Source organism: Dipodomys ordii, unplaced genomic scaffold (assembly GCF_000151885.1).
Source record: "Dipodomys ordii isolate 6190 unplaced genomic scaffold, Dord_2.0 Scaffold191, whole genome shotgun sequence".
Classification (NCBI taxonomy): domain Eukaryota; kingdom Metazoa; phylum Chordata; class Mammalia; order Rodentia; family Heteromyidae; genus Dipodomys; species Dipodomys ordii.
Genome location: NW_012267407.1, coordinates 150,342 through 167,565, shown reverse-complemented (window position 1 = coordinate 167,565; position 17,224 = coordinate 150,342). Strand labels below are relative to the sequence as shown.

The window sequence follows — 17,224 nt, the reverse complement described above, 5'->3', positions numbered from 1 at the left end:
GGCCTGAACTCTGGGCCTGGGTGCTGTCCCTCAGCTCTTCAGCTCAAGGCTAGCTCTCTACCACTTGAGCCACAGCGCCACTTCCAGCTTTTTTTTTTCTTTTTGCTTATGTGGTATTGACGAATCAAACCCAGGGCCTCATACACGCAAGGCAAACACTCTACTACTGAGCCACCTTCCTAGCCCCCTCCCCCCAGGTTAAAATTCAATACCTTGCCTGAAAAAAAAATAAAGGCTTAAGTGGAGTACCTGCCTAACAGCAAGTCTGAGGCCTTCCCTGTGTAAAGACAATAGTATACCACAATAAAGTGTGTGCAGACTTACTCTCTCACAGATTTGTGTTTTTCACTTGGAAGCAGTGGTTGCAGTCAGCCCCACTAGCTGAGGCGGTCTACAGAAACATGCTGAGTGAGACCTAGGGGAACCTGATCTGGTATGAACCCAGCCTACCTTGCATGCAGACTCCAGCCCACAGATGGCCTCTCCTTGGTAGAAATCTGGGCTCTGTCTCCAGTGCTTGGGGATGGGGTACTTTGCTTTTCAGACTTAAATGTTCACAGAATTTTTTTTTAATGTTTGTTACAAGCAAAAACTCTGTTTATTTGCCCATTTCACAAATGAACAGTCTCAGCTAAGTGGACAGTTTGTTTTGTCTCTTTTGGATGGATAGTGAGCAGGGATCTGACCTGGTATGTTATCTTCATGCTCTGTGCCTTTGCTCAGACTTATTACTGGATAATATGATGGCAATCTGTATCTACTTGCTCTCCCCTCAATTTAGAGATCCAGCTTTCATTTTTTTTGGGGGGGGGGGTCTGGTCATGGGCCTGGGCGCTGTCCCTCAGCTCTTCAGCTCAAGGCTAGTGCGCTACCACTTGAACCACAGCGCCACTTCCAGCTTTTTTTCCTGCTTATGTGGTGCTGAGGAATCAAGCCCAGGGCCTCATGCATGCAAGAGCTCTATCACTGAGCCACCTTCCCAGCCCCTTTTTGATGTTTTTAATATCCAGATTCCCTGAGAAAAAATGTGTGGCATTTATCTGTGTTGGGCTTCTTTTTTTTTTTGCCATGCCCGGGGCTTGAACGCTGTGCCTGGGCACTGTCCCTGAGCTTCTTTCTGTTCAAGGCAGAAAAAAGAAAAGAAAAAAAGTACTTGGGCCATGGCACCACTTCTGGCTTTTTCTAATTACATTATTGGAGAAGAGAGTCTCACGGACTTTCTTGCCTGGGCTGGCTTCCAACCGTGATCCTCAGGTCTCGGCCTCCAGAGGTAGCCAGGATTTCAAGCCTGAGGCACAGGCGCCTCCTCCATGTTACTACAGATGACCTGCGGTCGTTCTTCATGGTCGTGCAGGATAGAGCCGCGCGTGGTGTCGATAGGCCGGGAGTAGTCTGTGGCTGGGTACCAAGGTGACATGACAGCCGGGTCGCGGTGCTACCGGGCCCGCCCGAGGGGCTCGCCGCCCCTGGCGCTGCTCCTGCCATTCATTTCGGGGTCCGCCGCCCTCGTTCCCTTGACACCGCGCTGACCGGCTGCAGGGCCCTGGACGCGGCTCCCGCATGGGGAGCCCCTCCCCGCTCACCCCGCAGCAGCTGCCCGCCCTGGAGGAGCCGCCCCAGTCCAGCGCCCGCCGGGCTCCGCGCGCCAGGGGCGGGATTTCCGTCGCCGGCCTTCTGACGCCTTAGTCCGGAGCCGGAAGTGCCTGCGAACTCGTGTGCTTCCCGGCCGGGCGTCCTCTGGCGAGCGGGGGCGGGCTGGGGCCTCAGGGGAGAGGGCGCGGAGGGCGGCCTGGCGCCCCGGGCTCCGTCCCGGCGACTCGTCCTCCGTCCCCCCCTCATGCCCGGCGCGGCGGACGCTGAGCGCTGCCCGGGGTCTCCACCCATGGACACGGCCCAGGTGAATAGCGGTGTTTTCCGCATGTGGGGGTGGCCGGGCCAGTGAAGACGAGCGCGAGACCTGGACACCGAGTTGGAGGCTCCGGAAACCTCGGGTCTCTAGGCCCTAGAGACCGTGTAGACGTCCGGAGTCCGGCCCAGAATGGTGGCCTGGGAGCCGGGGCGGGTTGTGGGGGCTGAGACTCGGGGCTGGGCGGCTGCAGTATGGAGGAAAAGGGTAGCTCTAGGACCTGGATGCAATCCATTGTCACAGCCCGGATGCCTGTGGATGGTTGTCTGGCGGTAGGGAAGGAAGAAACCTGGTGGTTTCTTAAGCAGGATGACCAGATTTCTCAGGGAGATCTCCGTGCCCCTGGATTCGTGGATTCTGTCCTGTCTGCACTTGAGTCTAGGGTCTTGAGTTCAGGACAGGCCTCTTCACTGCTGTTGCCTGTGAAATGAGGACTAGAAGAGTGCAGGAAGCTAGAGCGTGGGGAAGCCTCCTGCCGGACCAAGTGTTCAGACATCATTTTCTGCACATTTGCCTGGTTCAGCTCTGAGCGGGATACGGTGGTAAAAGGGTCGTGAGGAAGAGAAGAGGCTTCAGTGGTGCCAATTCCTGCTCTGTTCTTTTGAGTATAAGGAGGAGAGGAACTGAAGGCCGGTGCATGTGAGTGGACAGCCTGTGGGGTGGAAGATGTAGCCTCTGGCCCTAACCATCCCTCTCACCGTCATGCTAGGGTTGTGTGACCTTCCAGGATGTGTTTGTGAGCTTTTCCAGGGAGGAGTGGGAACTCCTTAACAAAGCCCAGAAAGTCCTGTACTTTGATGTGATGCTGGAGATCTTTGCACTTGCGGCCATACCTGGTAAGTCTCACCTAGTGGTCTATTGCTGCCTGAAAATTGTCCTGAAATTTGTTTGTTTATCTTGTCAGTCAGGGAGCTTGAACTCAGGACCTGGGCACTGACCCTCAGCTCTTTTGCTCAAGGCTAATGCTCTACCACTTTGAGTCACAGCTCTACTTCTAGATAAGAGTGTCCTGGGGACTTTCCTTCCCCAGTGGCTGGCTTTGAACCACAATCCTACTGAGTAGTTAGGATGACAGGCGTGGGCCACCAGTGCCCAGTCTCTGTCCTCAAATTTAATGGCTTAAAACACCAAAAGGCTATGACCTCTCAGTTTTGGTGCCTCAGGACTCTGCTCAGCACTCTTGTGGGTGCTGTGGGCCCCGTCTCTCTTGTGAGCCTTCCTGCAGGCTGTCAACTGATGTGGCCTGTCTGGGCCAGAATCCACTCACAAGCATGGTGCAGGGCCACTATTTCCTTGCTGGCTGTTGGCAGTAGACTCTGTTTCTTATCATGTTACTCTTTTTGGACTTTCCTCATATCTTGGAGTCTGACTTCTTGTAGGCATAAGAGGAAGAGATAATACTCAGGGGTAGAAGCTGTGGTGACATCTGATCCTGAAATTGACATTCATCACTTTTTGGCACATTCTTTTCCTTAGAAATGAGCCAGTCCATCAAGGGTGGTGGCTCAAGCCTGTAATCCTAGCTAATTGGAAGATGGAGATCAAGGGTTCATGTTTAGAAGCCAGCCTGGAATAAGAGTTTGTGAGACTGGGTCTTGGTCAGTGGCTAGGCACCATGGTGTGTGCCTATCAGCCCAGAAAGAGAGAAACACAGGAAGAATTGTAGTCTCAGCTGGCATTGACATAAAGCCAGACCCTTTGTTGAAAATGAAGTAGGCCCTGAGAGGAGACTCTTTACAGGCTTTGTTTTTGTTTTAGGGATTTTAGGAAAAACAAACAAAAACCTTGGCTCCAACCAGCCCAGTTCTTGGAAAGAAAAGAATGCCTCTAGGTCCCCTTCCCCTTAACCCACCTTCATTGTTCTGTTAAGGACTGACCAGATTAAACAGATAGCCAGTAATCGGGCTCATGCTGAGTTTACTATAAACTCCACCTTTGTCACGTGTTTACATTAAACTCCTTTGTGTATGTTTACCTTAAGCTCCGCTTTACCTTTGAATTCGGGAGTCATTTAAACCAAAAGTGATAGGCTGGTTTAAACAGCCATTATGTGACAAAGTGTAACCTCCTTGGCCACCTGCGTGTGGTCTGGTATGACTGTGCAATCTTTTGGGTGTGTGAAAATCTCATTGATCGCCTACGTGACCAGGCTTCAACTTGTGATTTTTGCCTTTAAAAACCTAAGCACGTGGACCTCTCGGGGTCCCAGTATCAGCTCCCGAGCCTGTGCTGAGGCCTTGGCCGGTCAGTGTAGGAACCTTCTCAATAAAGTTGCTTCTTTAATATCAACTTTGTTGCGGTGGGCTCTGTCACTCTGGACGACTAGGTGGGCTTGCCTGCCTGAATAGGGGTCTTCCTACTACAAAAACAGTGTGAAAAAGGACTGAATGAATGGTTAGATTGATAGTGGGCATGCTTAGCAATTGTGAGGCCCTGAGTTCAAAGCCTCATTACTGCCAAAATGAGTAAGTGAATGGATGAACAGGTGAATGAGCCTGTCAGTGCATGCTTTAATGAGGCACACGGGTGTTGTGAGAAGAATCACGGGTAGCCATTTTGAGGGTGCTGTCTACCAGCCTTCTAGCCCAACCTTGATGGAGTTTGATTGTCTCCCGGGGACATCCCTTCCTGTTCAGCCCGACCTCTGCCTGATTTCCTTTTCCCGTTCCCACAATAGGTACTGTTTTCCAGGGATTTGACTGTGTGCCCTTCTTGAGTAGTCCCACCAAACTTTACCACACTCTTTCTGCATTTTTTATTTGCTGACGACTTCACCTGTCCCTCACTGATCATTTTCAGAGTGTGAGTTTGCCCTTAGCTAGAGTTCCTAATGTAGACGCAGGATTTTCTGCATGATTTGATTTGGGGGTTCTTTTGTTGTTGTTGGTACTGGAGCTTGCACTCTGGGCCTCATGCTCTTGCTTGATTTACTTTTTGGCTCACAGCTGGTGCTCTCCACTAGAGCCATGCCTCCAACCCAGCATTTTTGCTGGTTACTTGGAGATTGAATCTCAAAGACTTTTCTGCCCAAGCTAGCTTTGAACAGTGGCTCTTAGATCTCAGCCTCCTGATCATCAAGGTTTACAGGTATGAGTCACCAGAGACCAACTTTTTCTTAAAAAAATATTTTATTTGACCAGGTGTCAGTGGCTTACTCTTGTAATCCTAGCTACTCAGGAGGCTGAGATCTGAAGATCCCAGTTCAAAGCCAGCCCGGGCAAGAAAGTCCATGAGACTCTTATCTCCAGTTAATCACTAGAAAACTGGAGGTGGTGCTGTGGCTCAAGTGGTAGAGTTCTAGCCTTGAGCAGAAGAGCTGAGGAACAACGCCCAGGCCAAGTTCAAGCCCCAAGACCAACAATTGTTTTTGTTTTTTTAATCAGTCTCTGGTAGCTCACACCTATAATCCTGACTACTCAGGAGGCTGAGATAGTCGAGGCTGGAAAGTGTGAGACTTGGGGGCTGGGAAGGTGGCTCAGTGGTAGTGTTTGCCTCGCATGCATGAGGCCCTGGGTTTGATTCCTCAGCACCACATAAGCAGAAAAAGCCGGAAGTGGCTCAAGTCGTAGAGCTCCAGCCTTTAGCTGAAGAGCTGAGGGACAGAGCCTAAGCCCAGAGTTCAGGCAAGAAAGAGAGAGAGGAGTGGGGGGAGGGAGGAGTGTGAGACTTTTATTTCCAATTAACCACTAGAAAACCGGATGTGGTACTGTGGTTCAAAGTAGTAGAGCCCTAGCCTTGAGCAAAAAAGCTCAAGGACAGTGCCCAGGTCATGAGTTCAAGCCCCATGACTTACCAGAAAAAAATTGTTTTCTCTCATGTGTGCTGCCTTGGTCTCTGACTTTAGTTTTATTATAGTTTGCTTTTTAAGAGCCTATGTAAACAGATTCATTGAATTAAAACTCCTTTATACAACTACTTGAATATTAAATCACAGAGCTGGGTGCCAATGGCTCACACCTGTAATCGCAGCTGTTCAGGAGGCTAAGATCTGAGGATCACGGTTCAAAATCAGCCCAGGCAGGAAAGGCCGTGAAACTCTTATGTCCAATAAACCACCAGAAAACCGGAAAGGGCACCTCAAGTGGTAGAGTGCTAGCCTTGAGCTGAAGAACTGACGTACAGTACTCAGGCCCAGAGTTGAAACCCCATAACCAACCCCCCCCCCCAAAAAAAAGATTAAATTACAGAGGTATGGAAAACCCTGATGTATAAAGGAGGCCTGGTGAAGGCCTGGCCCGCTGAATGGGAACCAAGTGTGGAGGTCCAGTGTCAGGTTGGAGCTGTTCCAATCAGACTGTTAACTGGCCCTTTGTCCAGCAAGATTCTGTTACCAAGGTTCATGATGGTCCTCGCTGCTCTTTCTTTTTTTTTTTTTTTGTCACTGCCCACCCGTCATTCTCTCCTTGCTTCTTCCGGACATTTTTCCTGTCTCTGCCTTATAATAGGTCACTTCTCGTAATGGTCAGAACACAGTATGCATTATTTACATTCAAATCTTTGAGAATACTGTCCGATGTAAAGCTCACACCTGCCACCAAACACCCTATGAAAACCCTTGTGCAAGGGATTCCCTCTGCTCTGCCCCGCCCTCTGTGGAGGCTGTAGTGACAGCTGACTCTTCTTAATGCTGACCTCGGCTCCCTTGGCTCTCAGCCAGCTATTTATGTGCTGAGACCACTGCTGGCTTCCGACCAAAGGGAACCAGGTTGTCATCAGCATTTCTCTGCTTTCAGGTTGCTGGTGTGAAGCAGAGGCTGGTGAGGCCCTTTCTGAGAAACATGTTTCTGTGGAAGGAGTGTCACCAGTCAGGAGTCCCGAGCCCGGTGTGCGGATCCAAAATGCCTGCCTGCGTGAGGACTGGGAGCCCCTGCTGGAGCACACTGTGTGCCTGGCTGAGCACCAGGACTCATCCCTGCACACACTGCTTATCTGCGCCCCCGGTGGGAAAGGATTCTGCTGGCACCAGAAGCGAAATTGCGGAGAAAATTCCTTCGGTGTAGACCATGCAGGAACTTGGTTGGTGAGGAGCTGTGTGGTCCACACAGTAAGGACCCCCTTTTCCTGCAGGGAAGCAGGGATGGCCGTGCAAAGCAGCTCCAGCCTCCTCAGTCACCTGACCGCTCAGAGTGGAGGGAGCCCACAGCACGCCTGCATGGAGCCATCCCCGGACGGTCTCGGGCAGCAGCATGAAGACCGTAACCGACAGGTACTTTCCACTTCCAGAGGTGATGAGAGAGCCATGCAGGGCTCAGTTCTCCTTGACAGCCAGACTGCTCGCTCTGACATGAGGCCCGTTAGATGCCTACCAGGTGTAATGGCATTCAAGGAAGAGTCAACTCCTAGTGACAGGGGAGTTCCCGGCAGAACACCGCATGTGTGTGAGGAGTGTGGTAAGGCCTTTGCTCGCCCATCTCACCTAAAGATTCACCAGAAATGTCATACTAGAAAAGCACATTATACGTGCAGCGATTGTGGGAAGACAGTGAGCCGCAAAGACCTACTCATTCAGCACCGGAGAATCCACACAGGAGAAAGACCCTTTGAGTGCCGTGAGTGTGGCAAAGCCTTCAGACGTAAAGACACGCTTGTTCAACACCAAAGATTTCACACCGGAGAGAGGCCTTACAAGTGTGCTGAATGTGGGAAATTCTTCAGCCATAGCTCTCACCTGATCGAGCACTGTAGAATTCACACTGGAGCTAGGCCTTACCAGTGCGTGGAGTGTGGGAAATTCTTTAGCCATAAGTCCAGCTTCCTTAAACATCAGAGTGTCCACTCGGGAGTGAGGTCATATGTGTGCAGCCAGTGTGGGAAAGCCTTTGGCTGCAAAGACACTCTTGTTCAGCATGAGACAGTTCACACGGGAGCAAGGCCTTACCGGTGCACTCAGTGTGGGAAGGCCTTCAGTCGCAAAGACACACTCTCAAAGCACCGGAAGATTCACACTGGGGAGAGGCCCTATGAGTGCCATGAGTGTGGAAAGTTATTCAGACGTAGTTCCAACCTTATTGAGCACCAGAGAATTCACACTGGAGCAAAGCCTTATGAGTGCAACAAGTGTGGGAAATGCTTTAGTCACAAGTCCACCCTCATTCTACACCAGAGAGTCCACACGGGAGCAAGGCCCTACGTGTGCAATGATTGTGGGAAAGCCTACATCTGCAGCTCCCACCTCATCCAACACAAGAAGGTTCACACGGGAGCAAGGCCTTATGGGTGCACTCAGTGTGGGAAGGCCTTCAGCAGCAGAAACACACTCGCGAAGCACCGCAAAATTCACACTGGGGAGCGGCCCTATGAGTGTGGTGAGTGTGGAAAGTTATTCAGACAAAGTTCCAACCTTATGGTGCACCAGAGAATTCACACTGGAGCAAAGCCTTATGAGTGTAACAAGTGTGGGAAATGCTTTAGTCACAAGACCACCCTCATTCTACACCTGAGAGTCCACACGGGAACGAGGCCCTATGTGTGCGATGAGTGTGGGAAAGCCTATGTCAGCAGCTACCACCTAGTCCAACATAAGAAGGTCCACACAGGAACAAGATCCTATGAATGCAACCAGTGTAGAAAACTCTTCAGGTGCAACTCCAGCCTTGTTCTCCATCAGAGAGTTCACACTGGAGAGAAGCCTTATGTTTGCCCTTGTGGGAAAGCCTACAGCAGAAAATCCAATCTCTCTCGGCACCAGAAAATTCATGTTGGAGAAAGGTCTCATGCCCTCAGCCGTCTTGGTGATCCTTTTGTCAAATCTTTTGAGTAGCTTCCAAAAAAAAAAAAAATTGAGAAAGGTCTTGTGTGTGCAGGAACTTTTCTGTTTACTCTTCCAAGCAAATAGGAACCATTTCAGAAGTCCACTATCAGCCTGCAGGTTCGCCTCATCTGTTCTTTTATCTTTTGGGGGAGCTTTCCTGTCAGCTTGGCACGTGAGAGGTTTTCATGAGAAGTGGATTTCTAAGCTGTCCAGGGCTCTTGCAGCCATTGTACTATTAGAACTTGTGTTAGTCACTGTGTCCCGCTCTAGTCAGACAGATGTTGCTCACTTCCCTATTCTTTACATGAATTTGTAAATGGGAGCACCCCAAGGGCCCTGTTTCTCCTCTTACCATTGGATTCCAAGTGGACATCATCTAGTCCTGGCCAAAAGCAACTAAGCTAGAGTCTGCTAGAAATGTTCAGCTAAGTTTTCCCTGTACAGAAAACATTAACTGTGAGCATGATATCTATACATTGTTAGTCTTACTGTCAGATCTCAATTTTGCAACTCCCTGTCCCATCCTGCTGTTTTTACACTGTGAGAGGGACATGTCCTAACACCCTTTACTCTTGGCTCTTTACTCTGCAGAGTGGACTGAGAAGGCAGTTGGGTTCTGCCAAGGTGAAGGGAGCCTTTATTTTTCAGTATGTTTTGATTTCATATACCCCTCTTGCCATTGTCAGATGATGGGGACATGATTGTAAGGATTTCTCCAGAGCTCAGTGTACTTTTTTTTTTTTTTTTTTTGGTTGGTTGTGGGGCTTGAACTCTGGGCCTGGGCGCTGTCCCTCAGCTCTTCAGCTGAAAGTGAGCATTCTACCACTTGAGCCACAGCACCACTTCTGGTTTTCTAGTGGTTACCTGGAGTCTCACGGACTTTCCTGCTTGGGTTAACTTTGAACCATGATCCTCAGAGCTCAGCCTTCTGAGTAGCTAGGGTCACAGGCATGAGCCATTGGCACTTAGTCCAGTGTTCATTATGTTTCTAGAAGCATTATGGATATAGTTTTGGGGGGATTTTGTTGTTTTTGTCAGTCAGGGGGCTTGAACTCAGGCCCTGGCCACTGTCCCTGAGCTTCTTTTGTTCAAGGCTAGCACCTTACCACTTGAGCCACAGCACCACTTCTGGCTTTTTCTGTTTATGTGGGAATGGAACCCAGGGCTTCCTGCATGTTGAGCCACATTTCTTGAATGTCACACGTTCCCTAGTTGTTGAGGGATTATTGCTGCCCAGACCTGTGCAAGGAGCAGGCTTCTGATATCCAAGGTGCTATAGGCAGGTGCTGTTGATTGCTGAGACACACCAGGAAATTGCAGAATCATAATTGATACAGAAACAAAGCAAAATGAGAAAGGCCATGGAAGAGATTTGTATATAATTTTTTTCTTTTCCAGTCCTGGGGCTTGAACTCGGGGCCTGGGCACTGTCCTTGAGCTGCTTTTGCTCAAGGCGAGCGTTCTACCGCTTGAGCCACAGCGCCACTTCCGGCTTTTCCTTCGTGGTTTGTCATGCCTTGTGATCCCAGCTACTAGGGAGGCCAGGATCTTGACCCTGGGCATGGCAACAGCCGCCAGCGGGCCCTGCAGGCCTAGACAGTGGTTTTCTGAAGCCTGCTAGGTCCTCCAACCCCTCGCTACTCAGTTTGGCTTTCACCTTCCCAAAATCCGGGTGGGGGACTCCGACAACTCTGCACCTAGACTGAAGCCGGGGAAGGGAGTGGGTGAAGAACTACAATACCCAGGGGCCCCTGGCGCGCGGAAGCCGCTGAGCCAATGGGATCCCAGGTTGGGCGCGTGCGCGGCGTGCCTGGGTGGGACTTCCGGGTGCGTCCTCGCTGCCGCAGCGTGCCTGTCTCTCGGGGGGCGGTCTACGAATTTAAGGGTTCCGGAGAGGTGAGGGCGCCACGGCTGGAGCTCGCGGAGCCTGTTACGGTCACGCGCAGCCCGTTAGGGTTCTTCCGGGGTCCGGGGGCCCGAGTCTGGTGTGGGGCGATCTCGCGCCAGGGCCGGCGGGGAGGCGGTACGGGGAGGCCCTGCCCTGGGCCGCACGTGAAGGCCGCGGGTGGGCGCTGACGAGGTGGGGAGCGGAGGGGAGGCCTGCCGGGCCTGGCGGTGACGCCCGCTCTGTCGAGTTCAGAGGGAAGAGCACAGGTTGCTGGATGGGGACATGGCATGACCTGGCGCTGCCCGTCCCTCATCATCCTGGCTAGCGCCGCCGCTGGCCCGCCCACCCCCAAGAGACCTTTTGTATCCTTCTGAGGTAGGGCTCCCTGGCCTGGGGGTCCTGATCCTCCCGTCTGCACCTCCCAAGTGGCTGAAGGTAGATATGTATTGCCAGTCCTGGGCCTTGAACCCAGGGCCTGGGCGCTGTCCCTGAGCTTGTGCTCAATGCAAGCGATCTACCACCTGAGCCACAGCTACTCTTCTGGCTTTTTCTGCTTATGTGGTACTGAGGAATCGAATTCAGGGCTTCCTGCTTGCCACTAGGCCACACTCCCAGCCCCAGATTTTAAATGTTTTAAAAAGAACTTTAAAAGTGAGGGAGAAGTATGCAAATTTTCAAAATCTTCTACTTTATTTGTGTTAAAGACATACACAAAGCTTTGATTGAGAGGATCACTGTTCAAGACCAAGCAAGGGCAAAAACTTAGTGATACCTCATCTCAACAAACAAGCTGGGTGTAGCACATGTCTGTAACACTCCCCTCTCCCCCCCTCCCCCAGGAAATATACATGGAGGGTCTTGGTCTAAGACTGGCCTAAATTTTTAAAAAAAAGAACCTTTATGAAAAACAACTAAATCATAAAGGGCTGGGGCCACAGCTCAGTGGTAGAGCACCTCTCTAGCAAGTTTGAGGCCTGAGTTCAAGTCCAATGCTACCAAAAAAGTTCCCGTGTAACAAAATTATTTTAATCCCATAGGATGTCATTTCTTATACATCATGCATATCAATTCTGTTTGATTCCAGGATGAACCTTGTGATGTGGCAGCCATTTTTGTTCTCATTTTATAGACACAGGCTCTGAGGCTTAGGGGGCCTCTGGCCTGGTTTGAAGTCTGGGAGCTGACCTGAGCTTAGGTCACTCTCTGGGCAGGCCAAAGGTGGTAGTGCAGCTCAGACGCTGAGAATACACAGCGGCGGCCTGTCTCTCATGGCCTCCTTTTCCCCAGGGCCTCTGGAAGCAGCGCGGTGCTCATGGACCTGGCACAGGTAAGGGGCAGACACCCCAGGCTGTCCCCACATTTCACCTGTGTCTTTCCTCCTCCCTTGGGCCTGGAGACCCTGTGGCTCTGCTCTGAAAGCCCGTGGGAAAGGCATGTTGAGTGGCTGGGCCCAGGAGGCCCAAGGAAGAAGAGGTGGACATGTGGGATTTGAACACGCTTCCCCTGTGGCAGCATGGAGAACTCGGAGGGAAGGAGGGTGGAGGCAGGACCGAAAGGATTAATGTTGAACAGAATAGTAGCTGTGGAGGTGGGAGGAGCTGCTGGCTTCTGGATGGTTCTGTTCACCCTGGGAGGTGGAGAGTGTGGCACCAGAGAGGTGAGAAGAAGGAGGCTCACGAGTTCTCTCCAGTTCGCCTCGTCTGCACAGGCGGCCGCTGGGACTGCTGCTGTGTCCCACGTTGATTGAATCTTGGTGGAATATGAGCAAGGAGGTGTGGACTGAGTGTATTTCAGACACTGCAAGGCTGTGGGTATCTGCTCCGTCTGAACAGAGCGGAGGTGGTCAAGATGTGGCGGGTGTGAGACTGACAGGTGGGGGAGGTGACTTTAGATTCTGGAACCTGGAAATGCAGTTGTTAAGGGAAGAGGGAGGGCTGGGAAGGTGGCTCAGTGGTAGAGCGCTTGCCTTACATGCATGAGGCCCTGGGTTCAATACCTCAGCACCACATAAGCAGAAAAAGCCAGAAGTGGTGCTATGGCTCAAGTGGTAGAGTGCTAGCCTTGAGCTGAAGAGCTGAGGGACAGCGCCCAGGCCCAGAGATCAGGCCCCATGACTGGCCAAAAGAAAGGGAAGAGGGAAGAGAACAGAGGGTGTGAGCTGGTGCTGGAAGCTCACACCTGTAATCCTAAATACTCGAGTCTGGGGGCTGAGGATCATAGTTCAAAGCCAGCTTGGGCAGAAAAGTCCATGAGACTCTTATCTCCAATAAACCACTTAGAAAAAGCCCGAAGTGGCACTGTGGTGGTAGAGTGCTAGCCTTGAGCAAAAGAAGCCTCAGGGATAATGCCCAGGCCCTGAGTTCAAGCTCCAGGACTGGTTTAAAAAAAAAAGGGGGGGTGGGGTGTCTGAGGACGGGGTCTCACCAGGAAGGTGGTGGCAAGGCCTGGGGACTGTGGACATGAGGTAGATGCTGAGGCATGTCCATCGAAGTGAGCAGGTGGTGGTAAAGTCCTGGGGGAGCCATGAGGCTCTGAGGACTCCCCGGGTTGTGTGGCCCTTGTCACCTCCCTGAGGTCCCTGGGTTGTGTGGCTCCTGTCACCTTGCCGGATTCTCCTCTGCTTGGTTGGAAAGTAGGGTCTGCTGGAATGCTGAGGTGCGGGAGGTAAGAAAGGAGGTTCAGCTCCAGATGGAAGCCAGCATGGCTCCTCCTTCATCAATGTGATTGCTAGGAAAATGCCGGTCTCTGGAGATGGCAAGCAACAGTGGCGCTGTCCTGGTTTGGTTTCAGCAGGGCTGGGTGACGTCTGAGGATGTGGCTGTGTACTTCTCCCGGGAGGAGTGGGGGCTGCTCGACGTGGCTCAGCGGCGGCTCTACTGCGACGTGATGCTGGGGAACTTCATGCTCCTGTCCTCACTGGGTGAGGCCTGGCACCTGTGGCCCTGATCCTTCCTCCTGTGAGAAGGCCCCGGGGTAGCTCTGTTCCCCACACCACCCTGCCGGTGTTGCTTCCTTCCCGGGTTTTCTATCAATGCTGTGGGAACCAGGGTCACATACATAGTGCCTCCCCCCCCTCCACTGCCATCTTCTCCTCTCTAGGCACATGGGAGCTTGGTACCGCTTCCTGCCCCTTCCTGTTGCCAGTGTTCTTCCAGCCTGGTCTTGCCAGGAGCCTTAGGCACCACCTGGTCACCGCTTTTGACCATTCAGAGTTTTAGGGTGCAGGTGTTCCCAGCTGCGTGGCTCTGGGTGTGTGCTAGCCATGCCTCCCCTCCCTGCCCCCCTTCTACCTAGAGCTGGGCTGGGCTGGGCTCAGACAGACAGTGGTGGGGAGCAGGCCCTGGCTTCCAGACATGGCTCCAACTCTAGCGGTGGCAAGAGAAGTGCAGGACGTGGCCCTTGAGAGCTGGAGCTGGATGCTGGTTCCGCTGTGCCTTGGCTAGGTGGCCACACCAGCTGGCTATCTCTGCCTTTTCTCTTTGGTGTTATTTCTCCTGAGTAGTGATTGTGGGCTCTGGCTTTTGCTTCTCTCAAATCTGCTTCTACCCATGGTGGTGTTCTTGACATCTGATCGAAACTAGGACATCTTGCATTTCAAATCATCTCAGAACACCAGATGCCTGGGATCTGGACACAGTTTCTACATGCTCATCCCCACCACCAGAGCCACAGTCAGCACGGGGGCCTGCGGAGTGGCGAGCTGGAGATGCCCACCCGGGCCAGCCCTCCTCCCAGGCCCTCTTGCTGGCCTTGCCCTTGGGCTCACTTATGAGTGCTCTGGCATGGTGTGGGGAGGGGGGAAGAGGCAGCAGCTCATCTGCATTTCTCTCCTGGTAGGTTTATGGCACAGAGCCCGGGCTGAGCACGGTGCGTCTCGGGTCAGGACCCCAGGGCCAGGCCCGGCCTCCCGGAAGACCCGGCCTTGCGGCGCATGCGGCTTGCTCCTGAAAGCCATTCTGCACCTGGCTGCGCAGCGCGGGCCGCGACCCGGGCAGGAGCTGCGCGCGCGTCTGGAAGACCTTTACCGCCACCCGGGGCCGGCATCCCGAGTGAGTTGTCCTGGCGCTGACACGTGTGGGCCGTGGTTTCTGGAGCGGCCCCGAGGTCCCGGGGCAGAGGGGCCCCTCGTGGACAAGGCGGGTGCGCGGGGCCTCCAGCAGCCCGTGGGCCAAGGTGCTGGGGCGCCCCGCAGGAAGGCCCTCCGGCATGGACAAAGCGACCCCCACGGCCAGGAAGAACGCGGGAAGGACTTCTGCCCCCAACACAGGCTTCGTGAGCCCCAAAGGACCTGCCCCAGGGAAGGGCCGCATGTGTGCGGCGAGTGCGGGAGGCAGTTCAGGCACACATCCAGCCTTGCGAGGCACCAGCAGAAGCACGCATGCGTGGAGGCCTTCAAGCTCAAGTGTGGTGTCCTGGAGCAGGCGTGGATCCACCCGGCGAAGCTGGCCTTCGCGAGCAAGACCCACCCCACGCTGCACCGCGCAGGCCTCCCCGAGGGGCGTCTGGCCCCGGGGTCTGGCCGTGAGGAGCACCTGGAAAGCCCGTCCGGGCCGCCGCCGCCCACGTGCGGCCCCTGTGGGAAGGCGCATCTCACGCAGTCCCACCTCCTCAGTTACCAGCGAGTCGACTCAGGGGAGCGGCCCCATGCGCGCGGCAGGTACAGAAAACTCTTCGCAGACAGCTCCACTCTCACGCGTGGCTGCAGTGACCGCGGGAAGCTCCTTGCGGACAGCCCCACGCTCGGCGCCCACCAGGGAGCGCACGCCGGGGAGAAGCCCTTCGCGTGTGGCGAGTGCGGGAAGCTCTTCCGCTACCGCTCCACGCTCCTGCGGCACCGCAGAGTGCACACCGGGGAGCGGCCGTTCGCGTGCAGCCAGTGCGGGAAGCTCTTCGTGGATAGCAGCACCCTGGTGACTCACCAGCGTGTGCACACCGGGGAGCGGCCGTATGCGTGCGGCCAGTGTGGGAAGCTCTTCCGGTACGGCTTCACGCTTAGCCGGCACCAGCGGCTGCACTCGGGGGAGCGACCGTTCGCCTGCGGCCAGTGCGGGAAGCTCTTTGTGGACGGCTCAGCGCTTAGCAGCCACCAGCGCGTGCACACTGGGGAGCGGCCATATGCGTGTGGCCAGTGCGGGAAGCTCTTCCGCTACCGCTCCACGCTGGACACACACCAGAGGGTGCACACAGGTGAGCGGCCCTACGAGTGTAGCGAGTGCGGGAAGTTCTTCAGGCACAACTCCAACCAGATCAGACACCGCAGGAATCACCTGGGCGCCAAGCCCTACGCTTGTGGGGACTGTGGGAGAGTCTTCAGCCAGAATGCCCACCTCACCCGCCACCGCAGAGTGCACACCCGAGAGAGGAGCCATGTGTGCAGCACTTGTGGGAAGCAGTTCGTGGACAGCGCAGCACTCAGCAGCCACCAGAGGATGCACACTGGGGAGCGGCCCTTCGTGTGCGCCCAGTGTGGGAAGGCCTTCAGCTACAACTCCAGCCTCATCAAGCACCGGCGGGTGCACTCTGGGGAGAGCCCTCACCAGGCCGCCCACTGCGGCAGGGCCATTCCCCTGAATGCACACCTTGCCCAGCACCAAACGCTTCCTACCAGATAAACAGCACACAGTACAGGATGAGTGCAAAGGCTTCTGACAGACATGTCATTTATCACAAAACTTTTCCTACCTAAGGGAAAAGTTAACATGGTGATGAAACCGGGGTTAGGCGTCCATTCACATTTTTGTGCAATGAATGTCCAAAAAGCCCTTTCATCTTTCTAAACAAAACCCTGTAAACAAGTGAGGCACCGCTGGCTCACACTTTAATCCTAGCTACTCAGGAGGCTGAGATCTGAGGATTGTGGTTCAAAGCCAGCCTGGGCAGGAAAGTCTGTGAGACTCTTATAGCCAATAAACCACCAGAAACCAGAAGTGGTGCTGTGGCTCGAGTGGTAGGGTGCTCTCCTTGAGCTGAAGAGCTGAGGGATAGTGCTCAGGCCCAGAGTTCAAGCCCCACAATCAGCCAAAAGAAAACCCCCCAACCCTGTAAACTTTAGAAACAACTAGTTTTCCACTACAGCCAACTCGTGACAGTTACCATTGCTACCATTAGTTCATCTATGGAAAATTAAATTTTGGTCTTATTATTTTGTGTCTTATTTCACCTAGTGTAGTATCTTCAATGATATGGAATTGTTTTTGTACAGTGGAATTTTTGCATCGTAGACATAGCACTTCTGTGCCCTCAACCATCAGTGGATGTTTGTTGTGAGGGAGGCTGCCGTGGGTGTGGATGTTCAGGTAGCAGGAGGCCCTGCTTCAGCTCTCAGCATACACAGGAGTGGGACTGTGTGGTTCAGGGTAGTGTACACACAGACAAGCCCTTTCTGGGACAGGATCTCACTATTGCCCTAGCGGCACTCAAACTCCAGGTCCTCCTGTCTCACTTCCTGCATACTGGGAGCCCATACTGGTGTCACTGTGCCTGATGACATTTTTTTTTTTTAATAGGAACTGCTGTGCAGATTTGGGAACTGGGTAGATAGTTCACAAACTGGTTGAGCAGTTAAGTCAAAACTTTTTAAGTACAAAGTAACAGCAATATAGCTACAAATTAATGATGGGCATTAGTAAACAGAAATAGAGGTCTGGAAATGTGGCTTAGTGGTAGAGTGCTTGCCTAG

The 17,224-nt window shown here is 53.3% G+C and overlaps 2 protein-coding genes across 3 annotated transcripts; both read left to right on the top strand.

Annotated features, from left to right (window-relative positions):
- The first annotated feature begins 1,735 nt into the window (after positions 1 to 1,735).
- Positions 1,736 to 8,684, top strand: Znf304 (zinc finger protein 304). Of its 2 annotated transcripts, none has more exons than XM_013034549.1 (3): positions 1,736 to 1,897; positions 2,616 to 2,742; positions 6,640 to 8,684. In XM_013034549.1, the coding sequence occupies exons 1-3, from the start codon at positions 1,838 to 1,840 to the stop codon at positions 8,664 to 8,666; spliced, it is 2,214 nt and encodes a 737-aa protein (XP_012890003.1). In that variant the 5' UTR covers positions 1,736 to 1,837; the 3' UTR covers positions 8,667 to 8,684. The 2 variants fall into 2 exon arrangements, with proteins under 2 accessions (XP_012890003.1, XP_012890004.1); XM_013034550.1 differs by having other exon boundaries at positions 1,820 to 1,897; positions 2,430 to 2,742.
- A 1,807-nt stretch (positions 8,685 to 10,491) lies between these two features.
- LOC105999517 (zinc finger protein 17-like) lies at positions 10,492 to 16,421 on the top strand. The gene is made up of 4 exons (XM_013034551.1): positions 10,492 to 10,553; positions 11,833 to 11,872; positions 13,336 to 13,465; positions 14,383 to 16,421. Exons 2-4 carry the CDS (start codon positions 11,858 to 11,860, stop codon positions 16,155 to 16,157), a joined length of 1,920 nt encoding a protein of 639 aa, XP_012890005.1. The 5' UTR covers positions 10,492 to 10,553; positions 11,833 to 11,857; the 3' UTR covers positions 16,158 to 16,421.
- Positions 16,422 to 17,224: the final 803 nt, after the last annotated feature.